We start from the raw sequence: 19,397 nt of genomic DNA on the forward strand, positions 1-19,397 counted from the left end.
ACTGTGATATTTTTGCATAAGGTTATCATACTGTCAGAATCTCATACCGGCACATGCCTAGTCCAAACGTTTTCTGGATTCTGCACTTTCTTTTTCACACAAGGCCTGGTAGCTTTAAATAGGGGGTATTTTAGTTACAAAGGGGAAAAAATATATATAAAGCGCATTTTATGTTAAAATTCTGTTATCTTTGATATTTACAGTAAATGCGGAGCAAAATAAGAATTTGAGAAAGGGAAAGTATTTTTACAGTGACTATTTTAATTTCAAAATAATTGACTTTTTTTTTTTGTTAAAACTTAGCTATTTAATTGTGTATGCCTAATATTAACTGACATTCTCTGGAGAAAAAATGTCTCTAACATTGTGATCTCTTATGGGAGCTCACACGATCATCTCGCCTTTACAACAATAATAATGCTAGGTTTTGATTGCTAATCAGCTGTATTGATTCACTAATGTGTGTGTGTTTTCAAGAAAGAAATCTTTTGTTAAACATTTGAAATTCTTGGTTTTATTTTTTTCTTAAAACCTGACGGATAAAATTGGCTAACATCTTGTATATTTTTGTTCTAACACTTACCGGTAAATACGAGCACCATTTTCATGTAAACACACATATACAGTGTATCAGAAAAGTGAGTACACCCCCTCGCATTTCTGCAGATATTTAAGTATATCTTTTCATGGGACAACACTGGCAAAATGACACTTTGACACAATGAAAAGTAGTCTGTGTGCAGCTTATATAATAGAGTTAATTTATTTTCCCCTCAAAATAACTCAAAATATAGCCATTAATATCTAAACCCCTGGCAGCAAAAGTGAGTACACCACTTTGAAAAAACGTACATCTCTAAATGTCCAAATTGAGTACTGCTTGTCATTTTCCCTCCAAAATGTCATGTGACTCATTACAGGAGTGCTGTCAGCATTGCTGCAGAGATTGAAGAGGTGGGGGGGTCAGCCTGTTAGTGCTCAGACCATACACCGTACTCTACATCAAATTGGTGTGCATGGCTGTCACCCCAGGAGGAAGCCTCTTCTTAAGACGGTACACAAGAAAGCCCGCAAACAGTTTGCTGAAGACATGTCAACATAGCATATGGATTACTGGAACCATGTCCTTTGGTCTGATGAGAAGGGCGGGCTTTCTTGTGTACCGTCTTTAGAGGAGGCTTCCTCCTGGGGTGACAGCCATGCACACCATTTTGATGTAGAGTGTGGCGTATGGTCTGAGCACTAACAGGCTGACCCCTCACCTCTTCTATCTCTGAAGCAATCCTGACAGCACTCCTGTAACGAGGCATATGACATTTTGGAGGGAAAATGACAAGCAGTACTCAATTTGGACATTTATTTCTATGCGGTGGACTCACTTTTGTTGCCAGGGGTTTCGATATGAATGGCTATATTTTGAGTTATTTTGAGGGGAAAACAAATGAACTCTATAAGCTGCACACAGACTACTTTTCATTGTGTCAAAGTGTCATTTTGTCAGTGTTGTCCCATTAAAAGATATACTTAAATATCTGCAGAAATGCGAGGGGTGTACTCGCTTATGTGATACACTGTAAATACAGTATAGCAGATCTATTCTCCTGTTAACCAGTTCTAAACAACTGCATTTCTTTAGTTAAGTCAATGCCGTATTGTTTGAATTGGACACCAAAGCTAGAAAAATACAGTTGAGTGGATCCAAATTACAAGTAACTGTAACAACAATAACAGGAATAGTCTTGTAAGAAAATTGTTAAAACACAAAACTGACCGTACTGAATTATTAATAGTGTATCCATGAATTGAGACCATGGCCTCATTAGATACTTTATACAGTACATACTATTGCAGTTTTTTTTTTTTTTAACAGTTTAATTCAGTTTAATTCTTCAAATTGTGTTATTCTAATTACATTTTTAAAAATGCAATATTTGTGATACAAATCCCTAAAAGTATGGAAACCCCTGAATTAGAGTGCAATAATGCTAACCACCTTCACTATCACGCTGAAGATTACACTTTGGACCTTCTGTACGTGTGTTTTCGTGTGAGCATACACCCTTGTCCTTGCTGAGGATGCTGGTATCAACCTGCGAGAGCGTGCACATGCTGCTCTGGCGGTCCGGGCGGTGCCGTCTGTTCTGAAGCTCCAGCTCATCTTTGCTGGAAACCCGGATGAACGGACACCAGCGGAAAACACACTTGAAGCCAGCCCGGAACCTGATCCGACACCCACATCAAAATTAATTTTCTGGCTACTACTGTGAGCGAGCCTATAATGGGAGGATGAAGAGTACAGTCACCTGCTATTGAGGCAGCAGTAAATAATAGGGTTGTACATGGTGGAACTCATAGCAAGCCACATTACTGCCAGGTAAACCTGCTGGATGGCCTTCCACTTGCCCAGACGTTTGTTGAGGCCCGTCACCATGAAGTAGATGTGATAAGGCAGCCAGCAGAGGGCGAAGGTGACCACTACAATCATCATCATCTTAACGATCTGCAGAGAAATGTTGTTGAGAGAAAGCGACACAAATATGGATGGTGTTAGAGTTAGACAGATGTTCGTGTTATTTCGAAGCATGGCACTGACCTTTAAACTGCTTGAGGAAGCAATACTCCTGATCGTATGTGTGCGTGTAGGGTTTAACAATGAAAAATATCGGATTACCCGTCAAGTTTCTGTTCTTTTCGTGCTTATTGAAATGTTTTCATTGCTTGTATCAGGCATGAAAATCTCTCACCTTTCGGCGAAATTCGCCGTTTTGAAGTCAAAAAGGGCGACCTACGTGAATTGCGTAGATCCGAGGAGAAATTCTTTTTTTGGGGGGGGGGGGGGGGTCGGGAGGTTTTATTTAATTATTATTATTATTATTATCATCATGTGATTAACTTAGTACGTAAACTGAGCACTTAAGAACACAGTCAGCAAATCCTTCTAGATGCTTCGCTGACGAGAACCAATCATCGGCCCAAGCTGCGTTCCATTATTCCAAACACGCGCACTCCTTACTTGTACATGGAGTGCTCGGAGAGACTTTGGTTGCATTGCAAAGCTGCGAAAACAAAAAGCAGGCCTTATCCACACCGGGGCAGACCAGAGCGCAGCATACACACTTGCCTGTATTTGCCAGTAGATTGAATTTGGTGAGTAATGGTTTCAATCGTTTTCACATTTTGCGATATAAAAAAGTTACTGCCATTCGTTGCAGCTTGCGTTGAACACTGCCAGAGCTAGCCAAATCTCCCATGAAAAAAAATAGCTCCCGTTAAATTGGCGTCAAGCTTGTGTATTTAGCGGTAATATAAACGAAGAAACACACTGTTGAGTCAAATTAAGCGGCATGCTCTCGGATGGAGGGGGCGCCTCACATCGCTCCCGTCGTCCGCCGGAGACGCGTTATTTTCGGCTTGGATTTGAGCTGACGGCCGGTGTCGGCACAACACCGGCCCGACGAGTGGTGGGAATGAGTCCTGTAAAGCTTTTCAGAAATACAGGGATCCCTCGTTTTTCGCGGTTAATGGGGACCGGAACCCGCCGCAATAAGTGAAAACCGCGAAGTAGCGCCCCCCCCCCCCCCCCACTTTTTTTTGTGCGTGTTCAATGCATTTATTCAGATTTTACATTGGAGAAAAGATATATATGACATGTTTTTTTCACTTTTTTCACCAAAGTATCATTTATAAATGGTTTTCAAGCACTTCAAAATGTAAGAATTATGATAAGTTTTAAACATGTTACTGCCCCACCGAATTATTTTTAAACAAGAATAAAGTAGTAAGAAAATGCTTGGCTTTATTAAATGCTTCATAGTGAGTCTACTCAAACCCTCTCAGGCTTTGGTAAACGGTGATTGACACATGTGCAAAGTTTTTCTTTTTATATATATTTTTTTGTTTGAAGCAACTTATTTGATTGAATAATAAAGACACAAATGTCCTAGCCAAAATGTGGCCCAAACGCAAAACAACATTACTTCAATGGAAAAATTTGTTTCAATCAAGAAAAATAGTTTTCAAATGCTTTTTTTGTCTCAAATTTATTTTTGCAATCAAAAACAATTTTTTTTATTGAAGTGACTTTCTGGGGATTAAAAGTATGTACTGTATTTTGATTGAAGCAACTTTGTTTTTGATAGAAGTAACTTTGTTTTTTGATTGAATAATAAAAACACAAATCTACCTTCATCGTTATTGAGAGAGAAAGAAATTAAGAAAGCTTTAAAACTAAAAGCCACCGGGGAGTCTGTTTTTTTGTTTTTTTAAATATTTATATTTCATTACATAGACATGCGTCGTAGGGAAGGGAGATTGAGGGATAAAAAAAGGAGTTAGATGAGGCTGCTAAAGGCAGTGGATACCTCATCAGCTGGGTGAATAGCAGACCTGGTAAGAACAAGTTTGCAAGGATAGTCGGCTATTAAATACAATTATAAACACAATTACAATGTTATTTTTCTATAAGATTTTTATGTCATTGCTTTATTAATCATTAGGTGCTAGAGTTGTTAAGTATGGATAATAATGAAATAATAGTTTTAAGAAAACTGTGCTGTTGGTGGCTCAGTGACCATCTGATGTGGTTTGTTCTCAGATGAACAAGTTGAGGAAGGAAGTTTTGATGCAGAGGTTGAAGGAAGAAAAGAGGCAGACTGACTGAGTCAGAGTCAGAAAGTGTTGATGACAGTTTTGATTTCTATTCACTGTTGCCCCCTCCCAATTAAAGTATGTCACAGTCGCAGCCAATTATTATCTAAAGCTGGTTAAAATTGAAGTTATGTTGTTTTAAGGTGTATTAAATACTTGTTCATGTGCTCCTTTTGATCTACGAGAACCGCCCCTCCACCGGTCTCTGCATGGCCCTGCTGAAACACAGTGTGGGTCGACAGAGCTCAATATTTTGTTGGGGTGTACAGTGTACTGGAACATATTTCCTCCACACCCTTCTCACCTTTTTAACCCCTGACCCATTTTCATGCCTGTTGTATACAGGGCCGGCCCAGCCTATACGCAGACTATGCAGCTGCTTAGGGCCCCTGACCACTAGGGGGCCCCCAATCTGGCAATTGTTTAATTTATATTCTATTTTGTTTACTACAGTTTGCTTTATTTGACTTTTGTGAGTTTTGATACTTGATTACAAGCTTAAAAAAATAAAAGTTCTTCTTTAAATTCTTTCTTTCCTCTTTTAGAAAAAGGCTTGGCGATATCTACTGTAAGTACTGACAATCATTTGGGGTGAGAAGTTTGAAGTATGCAGCGCAACAAAATCTGATTAATATACAAAATATGGACGTATGGGTTGGATTGCATGTATGGGTTTCACAGTACACTCTGATGAAATGCCGGGCCAAAAATATGGGCCCCTTTGCATTATTTTGCTTAGGGCTCCCAAATGGCCTGGGCCGGTCCTGCTTGTATAGATACGCAAAGTTGATAGAGAATGGAAGAAAACACGAATTATAGAATCATAAAAAGAAAACCTACTGTATATCATTGCATAAATCTGTGGTTATGAGTAAGAAAACAGAACATAAAACAGCAAGCTAAATAAAACTGAATTAACCATCTCCGCTGGTTGTTACCAACTCCTACAGTGTAACTACCTAGCGAAAGTATAAATTAGTGATGTCCTGCTCCAGTGGCGCCTTCAGAAATTTTTCATAAGGGTGGCCACATGGGGCCACTTAAAATTTTGGGGTGGCACACCAAAACTAAAAGCCATAATTTCAGGTTTTCATTATATTACTGCATTAAAAAGGTCAGGGGAAAACTATCATAAAGACTTAAGGACACGGCTACTGATATACTTTGGTGTATTGTGTAATATTTGATGTTACTTATGATTTAAAGTGCCTGTGACACGAAAAAGCATGTTTATTTCATAATACACGCGGTATTTTATGCCCCTGAATGATATGGACCGCTTGGATGTGTGTGGAAGCGATCGCTATTTTTATTTAGTTTTTTGAATCCCGCGCCATGAAAATGAGTGACTTCTGGCTTCGGTCTTGCATTGAGGAGGATGGCGCTGTGACGTGTACGGTAGAAGACGTCCTCTTCATGCTACAGTGTACTGTTGTGTATGAGGACGAAGGATTCATCTGATTTTGCGGATTAATACGTTTATTTTTCGCATCACGTCAGCCAAACGGCTGCAGAAAAATCATTCTGTATGAGGGAGAGGCATATGCGCCTTTTTGGAGTTTCAAAAGGTTCCCATTCACTTTGGATATTTACTGTGGGACCATTGGACTTACGAGGAAGTGAGTAAACATCTTGTTTTGTATTATGTCAAATACGAATACAGCGATTACAAAGTAAACACTACAAACTTACTTTAAATAAAGGACTACTTACGTTTGATCATTGCTAGGCATGTAAAAAGTTCTCCTAATGCTCATTAGCAGCAGCACGCTAGCTGCACAACAACTCCAGCCACCCTCCTCCGGGGAACGAACTGTAAATTGCTCTCCGCCAGGTGGTTTGCCGATCCGCGAAGACAATCGACAACCGGGTCGTCATGTCAAATAATCCAGGCTAGTTATGTGTGATTTTCCGCTTCAAAGACTTTGAAACATCACTCGGTTCGGGTTAGCATGTCGGCTAGCTGTCATGCCTTCTGGTTTGTTTACATTCTCCGAAGCCTGGGAAGGGAAATGACATATGTCCGATTTAGGTGTCATAAAATATCGTTCGGGAGGTGCGACAGTAAAGGTGAAGTCGACAGTTTTGACCATTATGGAGTAATTTTGCCATGTCGTCCTGAATAAATGCATTTTTATTATTTAATATTCCATTCAGCACAAGACTGTTATTTGTCATGACCATGCCATTTATTTAGCAACTGGGGAAAATACATGGATAAAAAGAATATCCTGTAAAAATATTGAAGAGACAGAAACAATGACATTTTGCCGCTCTCTTCGTTGCGTTTTCCTCGTTGTGAATAGTTCCCCCTTGACGGGCTGACTGGTCCTTCTCAAGCCATTTAAATAACTATTGGGGAAAAATACTTGGATAAAAAGAATATCCTGTAAAAATATTGGAGTAGAGAGACTGAAACAATGACATTTTGCGGCTCTCTTCGTCGCGTTTTCCTCGTTCTGAATAATTCTCCCTCAATGGGTTGAAAAGTAAAACCGATGAGCCCAGACTACCGCTGACGTCATCCACCTGTTGGGGACGCTAAAGCCCTATAATAGTAGGCATGGCTAACCGGCAGATTAAAAGACTAATTTCTCGTCATCTGTGTTTTGCTAAATTGTTGTATATAGTCGATTCGTCTCAAAATATGAATCTAATTCACATAATAATGCCATTTAAGACTTTTTTTTCTCGTGTCATATGCTCTTTAATGTGCATAGTCCATAACTGTCCAGTCAACATTTTGAGTTCCACAACAATTCTGTTTTATTGTGTTATGTATATATTAGGCATAAGGTGTACATTCAACAAAACAAAATAATTACTGGGGAAAGGCAGGTGCTGGTAGATACAAACAAAAGCAAGTACAGAGGCAATCACATATTAACTGGATATTTCCCAACACAATGATATTGTGACACAAAAATAATTATTACTGAATGAACAGAACATAAAAAGTACTTCCCAACAGGGATCAACAGATTACCAGGCTATAACGTATGTGCAACATACACTCATATCGTTGTTTAATGTAACGCAAAAATAATTACTGAATTGTCTAATGGGATGAAATGCATAACTGATGCTACAAAAATCTAACAATATACTGGCAAGCAGGGTGGCCAGTGGGGTGGCCAACATATTTGTAGGGGGGGCCATGGCCACCCCCTGGTGGCGCCACTGTCCTGCTCACATATTTTTGCACCACAATCTGAGTCAACTCTGATTTTGAGGAACTGCCGATATCGAGTCCCGATCTATTGCCTCAGCAATAAATTGGGGGGGGGGGGAGGGCAATGGGGGGAATGCTCTTCAATTCCACCATGATGACGTTGCGGAGCTGCCAGATATTTGAGACTTTGCGCACCTCTACATTCCGCTTGAGGATCCCCCAAAGATGTTCTATTGGGTTCAAGTCTGGAGACATGTTTGCCTAGTTCATCATCTTTACATGCAGTCTCTTCAGTAAGCAGTGGTCATCTTGGAGGTGTGTTTGGGGTCTTTGTCATGCTGAAACACAGCCCTGCGACCCAGTTTCTGGAGGGAGGAGATCATGCTCTGCTGCAGTATTTTACAGTACATGTTGGAGTTCATGTTTCCATCAATGGAATGTCACTCTCCAACACCTGCAGCCCTAGACCATGACATACCCACCACCATGCTTGACTGTATGCATGACACAGTTATCTTTGTACTCCTCACTTGGTTGCCGCCACACATGCTTGAGACCATTGGAACCAAACAAATTAATCTTCATCTCATCAGACCATAGGACATGGTTCCAGTAATCCATGTGCTTTGTTGACGTGTCTTCAGCAAACTGTTTGCAGGCTTTCGTATACCGTCTTCAGAAGAGGCTTCCTCCTGGGGTGACAGCCATGCACACCAATTAGATGTAGAGCGCGGCGTATGGTCTGAGCACTAACAGGCTGACCCCGTACCTCTTCAATCTCTGCAGCAATGCTGACAGCACTCCTGCGGCGATCTTTCAAAGAAAAAATTTGGATGTGACGCTCAGCACGTGCACTCAGCTTCTTTGGATGACCAACCCGAGGCCTGTTCTGAGTGGACCCTCCTCTTTTAAAACACGGGATGATCTTAGCCAATGTGCTGCAGCTAAGTTTCAGGGTGTTGGCAATCTTGTAGCCTTGGCCACCCTCATGTAGCGCGACAATACGTCTTTTAAGATGCTCAGAGAGTTTTTTGCCATGTGGTGCCATGTTGGAACTTTCAGTGACCAGTATGAGAGAGTGTGAGAGCTGCACTACAAATTTGAACACACCTGCTCCCTATGCACACCTGGACCTAGTAACACTAATGAGTCACATGACATTTTGGAGGGAAAATGACAAGCAGAACTCAATTTGGACATTTACGGATGTGTTTCTAAGGGGTGTACTAACTTTTGTTGCTAGGGGTTTAGATATTAATGGCTACATTTTGAGTTATTTTGAGGGAAAAATAAGTTAACTCTATTATATAAGTTCCACACAGACTACTTTTCATTGTGTCAAGTGTCATTTTGTCAGTGTTGTCCAATTAGAAGATATACTTAAATACCTGCAGAAATGCGAGGGGTGTACTCACTTTTGTGATACACTGTAGTTCTTGGTTACAATGTACCCGACCTACGTGATTTCGACTTTGTGACGCCGGAATCTCGTCCACCATTTTGTCTCCAGTTGTTTTTCTTTTTATTCGCGTAACAGTGTCTCGTCCACCGTTTTGGCGCCAGTCACAATCTTATTTTTTACTTTATTTAACTAATATGACGTGTAATATACATTTTTGGATAGTTATTTTGAGATTTAAGAGAAGTTTAAGGGTTAATTCCGATTTAGGTGGAAATTCAGGTTACCTTGCCAGCGTGGGAACTGAAGCCGTTCGCAACCCGGGGACTACCTGTATATGTACGTCTATACTGTACATTGGAAATTCCATTAATTGCAGTGATGTAATGCACTTTGAATTGCCTTGTGTTGAATTGTGCTATATAAATAAATTTGCCTTGCCTTGCCTTGCCTTGCAGTAACAAAAAAAAACCCTAAAATGTTCTGAATTGTTTGCTGCTTTGTAGCCCCTAAAGAATAAAAATAAATTAAAAAAAAAAAAAAAAAAAAAAAGTTATCACCCGATTCCAATCCTCTGAAAATGATGTGATGTGGCCTGATTTCCCATTAAAAGATTGGGGATATCTTTAGTATAAATCGCCTATCGATAGCTTCAGTTACACATGAAAAAAGTCATGAGCACTTGACCTGGTTGTTTTCTTGAGGAGGAGAGATGAGACCAACTCAAACTCACACACTCAACATGGATGAGGCATGGAGATGCTGTTTCTCTTATCTCCACCACAGATGGACGCCCGACACATTATTCCATCTTTGCCTCCTGAGCAAAATGCTTTTATCTTCACGGGCTCAATTGTGCTCAATTTCGCCTCAATTTCAGCCAGCTAATTGTGCCTTTGATGATATTTGTTGTCAGTGATGTGCTTTAAAATATTGCACCTGCCTCCACCTCTAATTGTGGGCTGTGATTGAACGCATTTGTGATGTCAATTAGTCTGAAGCTTATGTTCCTACCGGCATTAAAGATGAGTGCTCTTCAAAGGAACTTAAGGAAATGCACTCATTGGTTTCCAATGAATGTTTGCAACTAAACCGTCTGTTGGGTTAACCTGTGGCATTTGTTATTATTCGTCAATAAAATGTTCTCGTCAGGCATTAATCCTGTGGCTGTCTAGATAGAGTCTTACATCAGGGCAGCTGTGATTGCCCTTAATCCCCATATCATCCTAACTCAATGCACTTTCACCAGGAATATTAACCAAGCGAGACCATTCATACAGACACTGACAAGAAGTTAGTACTGAGTGCCATCACCGAGGAGTTTTCATCACTATATGTTTGGGACTTAACAGAGTTGTGCAAATTTTTTTCATATTTAACTAACAATTTCCCCAAAAACTTTGAAATTTTTTTGAAAATTTTGGGGTTTTATGGAACATGTCATTCAAGTATGGTGTACTGTATATCCTATTATCTACTGTAGGTTAAAATAGCTGAGATTAACTGAGTTAATCAGAGAGGCAATAGTTTTCATTAATGTTTTTTTTTTTTTTTTTTAAATATTGAATGGTATTCTGTAATTTTGGACTATAGGGCGCACCTGACTATAAGCCACCACTCACCAAATTTGACACAAAAACCGCACTGGAATATAAACCACAGGATTCAAAATAAAGGAAAAAAGTAGTGTGTTATATTTCGAAAATTAAGGTAATCTTTTCTACATTGGTTAAGTGGTTAGCTCGTCTGCCTCACAGTTCTGAGATCAAGGGTTCAATCACGGACTCTGAACTTCTTGTTTGCATGGTCTACCCGAGCCTGCGTGGATTTTTCCGCCCACATCCCAAAAACATGTCTGATGGAACACTCACTCTAAATTCTCTATACGTGTGATTTAGAAATAGTATTTTGTCTACAGTAATTTTCTTACTATCAGGCGCCTGACTATAGGCCGCCACCCACCACATTTGACAAGAAAACAGCATTTATTCATAGATAAGCCGCACTGGACTACATGCTGCAGTTGTCCTTATTGTCTCACTTTTGAATGGATGTAAAAGATCTGAGCTGGACATAAATGGAGTGACATAATATGCCGGATGACACATCCGTCATAAGCATTCAGTAATGCCCATGAAAGTGTCATGTCATAATTATGACAGTTTTTTGACAATCTTATGATGCCACTGCCAGATAAAGTGTCACCTATTAACCCCCCCATCCCCCCACCCCAAAAATCAACAAATAAGCCTCACTGGACTATAAACAGCAGGATTCAAAATGAAGGAAAAAAGTAGCGGCTTTTCGTCCGAAAATTACGGTATATGTACCCTGTGATTGGCTAGCTACAATTTCAGGGTGTACCCCGCCTCTATCCCATAGTAAGCTGGGATAGGCTCCCGCACCTCTGCGACACTCTTAAGCATAAACGATACATAAGATGAAAGAATTAATAAAAAAGTATTCTAAAAAAAAGTCTGAAGTGTATTTACATTTTTTTTTTGTACTTTGTATGTTGCTCCATCAATGTTTACTGCTTAAGTCCCCATTTTAACATTTGCTGAGTTCTGCACCCAACTAAGTGCTATTCTAGTCTCCTTTCGTTCATAGGAGTCAAAGCTAATGACAAATCCAATTTTTTTTTTTTGAGGGGGGGGGGGGATAAAACACGAAAAGTAGTAGTAATAATGCTTTTACCTTTCTTTTTGCCCGCAGCTGCCCATGATAGTTATCAGATGTGTCTCCAGGGATCTCCCCTCCCCACAGGGTTACACCAATAATTAAATAAGTGATGGCCATCACGACTAAAGGCACCACATAGACCAGGACCGTCACAATGATGTGGTACCTGTGGATGCAGACTATTACGTTATCATATGCTCCGTGTTGAGCGATTTAATGACACAATATGTTCATTGTTCTTGCACTCACATGAAGGGGTCGTCTTCCATGCGGGGCCAGGCTATGTAGCAAAGGGTCCTGTGAGGCAGGACTGCAATTGTGGAGAAGTAGCCGAGAGGGAGCGCCAAGACTACTGCCAGACTCCAGATAGTCACGATCACGGTCAGAGTGGCTTTGGCTGACAGGCGAGGCTTTAGCGGATGGATGATGGCCATGTACCTAAATTCACAAGCAGGAAAAAGTACATTCTACTGTTTTCAACAGTCTGCCCTATATCAAAAGTGCAACCCTGACCATAATATACTGTAAAGAAAATGGACTGAAGTATCATGTTTACAAATAAGAGTTAATACCTATAACTTTGAGGTTTTCTTCAGGAAGGCTTTCAGGAAAAGACGGTTTCTTTACACATTTACCAAAATTGTTTAAAAAGTACTCAAATTAAACAGCATTTTACATTTGAGCAAAAAACAAAAATGAGGAGGGATTGTAAAAAATATGGTAATAATGCAATATTTTTAACAGATTACTTAAGAACATGCATACTTAACCAATTGATTCAATTAAGAAGAATGTGTAACAATATTTTTTTTTGCACAAATTAATATTTTTCAATACGTCATTCAGCACTTTGTGGCTGCCATTGACAGCGCTAGACGTCCAGTCCATTGAAACATGAGCACTCTTCCTGGTGTAAATGAATTAGACATCTACAGTGGGGCAAATAAGTATTTAGTCAACCACCAATTATGCAAGTTCTCCTACTTGAAAAGATTAGAGAGGCCTGTAATTGTCAACATGGGTAAACCTCAACCATGAGAGACAGAATGTGGTAAAAAAAAAAAAAAACTGCAAATCACATTGTTTGATTTTTAAAGAATTTATTTCCAAATTAGAGTGGAAAATAAGTATTTGGTCACCTACAAACAAGCACGATTTCTGGCTGTCAAAGAGGTCTAACTTCTTCTAACGAGGTCTAACGAGGCTCCACTTGTTACCTGTATTAATGGCACCTGTTTTAACTCATTATCAGTATCAAAGACACCTGTCCACAACCTCAGTCAGTCACACTCCAAATTCCACAAGACCAAAGAGCTGTCAAAGGACACCAGAGACAAAATTGTAGACCTGCACCAGGCTGGGAAGACTAAATCTGCAATAGGTAAAACACTTGTTGTAAAGAAATCAACTGTGGGTGTAATTATTAGAAAATGGAAGACATGCAAGACCACTGATAACCTCCCTCGATCAGGGGCTCCATGCAAGATCTCACCCCATGGCGTCAAAATGATAACAAGAACGGTGAGCAAAAATCCCAGAACCACACGGGGCGACCTAGTGAATGATCTACAGAGAGCTGGGACCACAGTAACAAAGGCTACTATCAGTAACACAATGCGCCGCCAGGGACTCAAATCCTGCACTGCCAGACGTGTCCCCCTGCTGAAGAAAGTACACGCCCAGGCCCGTCTGCGGTTCGCTAGAGAGCATTTGGATGGTCCAGCAGAGGACTGGGAGAATGTGTTAAGGTCAGATGAAACCAAAATAGAACTTTTTGGTAGAAACACAGGTTCTCGTGTTTGGAGGAGAAAGAATACTGAATTGCATCCAAAGAACACCATACCCACTGTGAAACATGGGGGTGGAAACATCATGCTTTGGGGCTGGTTTTCTGCGAAGGTACCAGGATGACTGATCCGAGTTAAGGAAAGAATGAATGGGGCCATGTATTGAGAGATTTTGAGTGAAAATCTCCTTCCATCAACAAGGGCATTGAAGATGAGACATGGCTGGATCTTTCAGCATGACAATGATCCCAAACACACAGCCAGGGCAACAAAGGAGTGGCTTCGTAACAAGCATTTCAAGGTCCTGGAGTGGCCTAGCCTGTCTCCAGATCTCAACCTCATAGAAAATCTGTGGAGGGAGTTGAAAGTCCGTGTTGTCCAACGACAGGCCCAAAACATCACTGCTCTAGAGGAGATCTGCATGGAGGAATGGGCCAAAATACCAGCAACAGTGTGTGAAAAGCTTGTGAAGAGTTACAGAAAACGTTTGGCCTCCGTTAGTGCCAACAAAATATTGAGATGAACTTTTGGTATTGACCAAATACTTATTTTCCACCATGATTTGCAAATAAATTCTTTAAAAATCAAACAATGTCTTTTTTTCCACATTTTGTCTCTCATGGTTGAGGTTTACGCATGTTGACAGTTACAGGCCTCTCTAATATTTTCAAGTGAGAGAACTTTCACAATTAGTGGTTGACTAAATACTTATTTGCCCCACTGTATGTCCATCCGTTTCATGTAGTTAAATTCTATGAAAACAATCAACTACAGCAGTGATTCTTAACTGGGGTTCAATAGAACCCCAGGGGTTCGGTGAAACGCACAGCCCTCTTTTGTATGCTGACAATCTAGGCAAAGAGTCATTTTAAACCAGTTTTGCGCTGGTTTGTCCACACTAGATAGGCTTTATTCTATTTCTTTCAAATGCTAGCCCTCCATCTAATGGGAGGAGACATTGGTTTGCTCAGTGGAAGGTTGGCTGGCACTTGGTATGAAGAAGTATAGCAGACCTACAGACAGCATGAACTGCGTGGATAATTTAAAAAATAAAATAAAAAAAGCATAATTTTACGCCATGAAAATAATATGTGATGCAAGAATGCGACAATAAAATGAGAATGTAGACATGAGAGGAAAAAAAACGTGTGAAATGAAATCAATTTAAAGGCTAAATTATTTGTAGTAAATAGAAATCTGAAAGAAATTTGAACAGGAATTCACTTAGACGTCAGCTTGCTAAGTTTTGAATTCATTAAAAAAAATGGCTTTATTATGAAATTCCGGAGGGTTCGGTGAATGCACCTGTGAATCTCGTGGGGTATGCTACCTTTAGCAAGGTTAAGAACCACTGAACTACAGTGGTATGAAAAAATATCTGAACCTTTTGGAGTTCATTTCTGCATAAAATCACCATCAAATGTGATCTGATCTTTGTCAAAATCACACAGATGAAAAAATATTGTCTGTTTTAACAAAGACCACCCAAACATATATACAGTAGGTTTTCATATTTTAAGGAGGATATTATGCAAACAATGACAGAGGGGGAAAAATAAGTAACTGAACCATCACATTAAATATTTTGTGGCCCTCCCCTTTGGCAGCAATGACTTCAACCAGATGCTTCCTGTAACAGCAGATCAGTCTGGCACATCAGTCAGGATCAATGTTGGCCCATTCTTCTCAACAAACTGCTGAAACTGCTGTAGTTTAGTCTGATTCCTGGGATTTCTGGCATGAATCGCTGTCTTTAGGTCATGTCAAAGCATTTCAATGGAGTTGAAGTCTGGACTTTGACTTGACCACTCCAGAATGTGTATTTTGTTCTGAAATCATTCTGAAATTGATTTACTTCCGTATTTTGGATCATTGTCTTGTTGCAGCATCCGTCCTCATTTTAGCTTCAACTGTCTGACAGACGGCCTCAGGTTTTCATGCAAAACATCCTGATAAACTTTTGAATTCATTCTTCCATTAATGATTGCAAGATGTCCAGGCCCCGAGGTAACAAAACAGCCCCAAATCATGATGCTCCCTCCACCATGCTGCAAGGTGGGGATAAGGTCTTAATTTTGGCTTTTTTCCTCCACACATGATGTTGTGTGTTACTCCTAAAAAAAATCAACTTTGGTTTCATCAGTCCACAAAATATTTTGCCACAATTTCTGTGGAGTGTCCAAAAGCCTTTTTGTGAACATTAAACGAGCAACAATGTTGTTTTTTTAGACAGCAGTGGCTTCCTCCGTGGAGTCCTCCCATGAACACCATTCTTGGCCATAGTTTTACATATCATTGATGTGTGCACAGCAAGATTGGACTGTGCCAGTGATTTCTGTAAGTCTTTAGCAGGCACTCTAGGGTTCTTTTTTTACCTCATGTGTATTCTGCGCTGAACTCTTGGCGTCATCTTTGGTGGACGGCCACACCTTGGGAGAGAAGCAACAATGCCAAACTCTCTCTATTTGTGGACAACTTCTATGATTGTCGATTGATGAACATCCAGAATTTTAGAGATGGTTTTGTATCTCTTCCCAGCAATAAACGAATCAACAATCCTGGATCGCAGGTCTTCAGACAGCTCTTTTGACCGAGCCATGATGCACATCTGACAATGCTTCTCATTAAGACAATTCTTACCAGGTGTGTGTTTTATAGTATGCAGGGCAGCTTTAAACCACTCATCAGTGATTGGGCAGTGCACACACATTAAATTGCTTGGTAAAAATTGGTTTCAAGCACTTTTTAAGTCTCCTTAGGCAGAGGGTTCACTTACTTATTTTTTCCCCCTTCCGTCATTGTTTGCATGCTAGCCCTAATTAAAATATGAAAACCTATACATGTTTGGGTGGTTTTAGTTAAAGCAGACAGTGTTTTTACATCTGTGTGATTTTGACAAAGATCAGATCACATTTGATGGTGATTTTATGCAGAAATAAGAGAAATTCCAAAAGGTTAAGTTACCTTTTCATACCACTGTATAGTGTTATTTGGGGGCTGTACCTGTGTGTATTTGTTTTCATTCATTTTAATTGTATGAATTAAGTTTTACTTAACATTATATTAATTTATAAATATATACTTTTTATAATAATATAAACTTATGATGAATACTTAAAATATATATGTATATCACAGTAACACAGTATGCCCCCCCCAAAAATAAAGTCACTTGCTCTATGAAGGTCTCAAGTGTCAACTTCTGAATAAGTGGGTGAGTAGGTGTGCCATCTACGTGCTGTAGCAGTACCTGTCAATAGCAATCGCGGTCATGGTGTAAATGCTGGCGAACACCGCCGTGACGGGGAACAAGTTGTGAAATCTGCAGTAGAGCGCCCCGAAGTACCATTCTCCGTGCGCGGCGTAGACGAAATTGACGAGCGTGTTGAAGGCAGCCGTAGACGCATCGCACACCGCCAAGTTGAGCAGCAAATAGTTAGTGACAGTCCTCATGCGCTTGTGCGCCAGGATGATCCAGATGACCACCGCGTTCCCGATCAGAGCCACACCGACAACAGCGCAGTAAGCAAGGGCCCATAGCGCCACTCGCCACGCTGGCTGCACAAATTGGTTAGCCGGCGGGCTTCGGCTGGAGATGGAGATGTTCAAGTCGGACGCCATTCGTGGAAGGGAATGCTCACTATACCTCCAAAGAACACGAAAACACAGTTGATGCAACTGCGTCCTGGAGCGGCCACTTAAATCACTTACTGTACTCGACTCAAACCCCGCCCTGCCCAAAGGACAGTATATCGATCATCACCTCCCCCCCTTTTTCCTCAGCAAATATCATTGGTCCCCCCCAAAAAAACCCTCCCCAAAAAAAAAACAATGGGGAAGATCATTTTAGATGAGCTCTGACAGCTGTTTCCAATAACCCATTTTTGGGTGGAGTACCCACCAAAACTGACCTCACATTTTATTTATTATGTATTATATATAGAGGTTTAAACTATAGGCACCCCTTTAAAAAAACAAACAAAAAAAACCCATGAGCTTGTTTTATGGATAACTATACCCCCCCCCCCCCACACACACACACACACACACACGTGTGTATACTGTATATGGCGGAAAACACAGACAAGCCTGAAAAACTGTTTCTGCTTTTGCACCCCTCTTTAAAATAAACTACTGTATTTTATACCAAAGGAACTGTTGTGTTCGATAGAACAATATGTCTATATGCTGCCATAGCAGATTCATAGCGCATTAAGCCCCCAAACTATTTTTAATTTTACCATTTTACACTGGAAACCCCCGTTTACAGACGTCGCAAAACCACTTTTGTTTCAACCCAGCCATAAAAATAAGGTATGCATATATTTATTAAACAACATGTCTGTCATTTTTAGTTTAGAATCATTAATTGATGTCTAATATTTCGTTTTTTTAAAATCTTTTTTTCATGACTTTAAAAAAATTATTCACTCCCATATTTTAAACCTTTAAACAAATTACGTTACAATGAAAAAAATCTGTGTCTGTAAATAAGTCACGGATATCTACCTCATAACTATCGCTTAATTGTATTTTTTTGGGGGGGGGGGGTCACATTTTCCCCAATATGTTAGATGATAAATAATCGATCAAAAAAAAAAAAAAAAAAAAAAAAAAAGCGTTTAATCTCAAACACTCCTTGATGTCTGCAATTTCGACCCTTGTTATATTACCAAGTTTCAACCATAAAATCCCTCCCAAAAGCCGGCTGTGGCCATTCACAGCTGTGTCTTGGCACTCGGTGATACATGGACTTGGAGTTTTTGGTTCGAAACAAGGTAAGTACGCAATAATATCTCGTTAAAATTATGGCGTCTTTAATTATGCTCTCTCATGCTCTCACCTCCAGTTATAAGGTTTTGCTGTTTAATATTTTGATTTTAAATGCCCTCCTGTTCAAAAATTTTCTTCCTCCAGAAAATTGAGACCTCAAGCTTTCCAATGATGCATCACACGTACATATCGGACAATTTTGAAATTTGGCCAAATTGGGGGTCTCAGAGCGGAACTTCAAGTCACATCAGTGTTTTCCGCCATACAACACTTTAAAAAAAATAAATAAATAAATAAAAAACGAGCCAATGCAATGGAAATCAGAAATTTCCAAGAAAAAAGTCAAAGTTCTATGAGGAAACTTCAGTCGTGAAATTACAAGTGAAAACAAATCATAGTTATTATTTGGGGTGGGGGCGGTGAGAGTGTGTGGGGAGTTACAGCAGTTAAGTCAAAATATTCGGAAAATTTTGTTTCACTCCAGCCGATGGGAGAAAAAATATATATTTAAAAAAAAAAGAAAAAAAATTGAAGTTTCCATAATTTCATAGGAATAACCTCAAAATATAGGGAAAAAACAATCTAAATAATTATTTATTTAAAAAATCTTACACAAAGTACTTAAACAAAATGTGTACCAAAATAAATCAAACTATTTCAACAACTGAAACGCAATTGCATTCAATTTAAAAGTTGACTACAGTACAACTGAAATACTGCAAACTGTACTTGGTCATCGACTCAATCCTTTACCACTAGAGGGAGCCTGCACATCACGAGTAACTAATTACCATACTTTGAAAATCACTGGCGTCCTTATCTGACTGAATTGATACATGTGAATATATCCACTCAATTCCTCCAGTTCCTGAAATCAAGGGCGTAGGTTTGGTCTTAACATTGGTAGGGACAATATAACAGCATAACCTCCATGCCC

At 39.8% G+C, this 19,397-nt stretch overlaps 1 protein-coding gene across 1 annotated transcript; it reads right to left on the bottom strand.

The window, feature by feature from the left end:
- Positions 1-1,848: 1,848 nt before the first annotated feature.
- LOC130920387 (neuromedin-K receptor-like) lies at positions 1,849-17,308 on the bottom strand. The gene is made up of 5 exons (XM_057843567.1): positions 16,938-17,308; positions 12,150-12,338; positions 11,916-12,066; positions 2,304-2,500; positions 1,849-2,220 (listed from the first exon to the last, which is right to left on the bottom strand). Exons 1-5 carry the CDS (start codon positions 17,306-17,308, stop codon positions 1,986-1,988), a joined length of 1,143 nt encoding a protein of 380 aa, XP_057699550.1. The 3' UTR covers positions 1,849-1,985.
- Between the last annotated feature and the right edge of the window lie 2,089 nt (positions 17,309-19,397).

The sequence above is a fragment of the Corythoichthys intestinalis genome, chromosome 8 (genome assembly GCF_030265065.1).
Source record: "Corythoichthys intestinalis isolate RoL2023-P3 chromosome 8, ASM3026506v1, whole genome shotgun sequence".
Taxonomy (NCBI): Eukaryota; Metazoa; Chordata; class Actinopteri; order Syngnathiformes; family Syngnathidae; genus Corythoichthys; species Corythoichthys intestinalis.

What these genes read in the sequence shown, in the direction of transcription:
- LOC130920387 (XM_057843567.1), bottom strand. Translation starts at nt 17,308, where the DNA reads ATGGCGTCCGACTTGAACATCTCCATCTCCAGCCGAAGCCCGCCGGCT. An exon ending in ATGGAAGACGACCCCTTCAT is followed by an intron (nt 12,067 to 12,149) that starts GTGAGTGCAAGA and finishes CTGCATCCACAG; the next exon opens with GTACCACATCATTGTGACGG. An exon ending in TACTGCTGCCTCAATAGCAG is followed by an intron (nt 2,221 to 2,303) that starts GTGACTGTACTC and finishes GTGTCGGATCAG; the next exon opens with GTTCCGGGCTGGCTTCAAGT.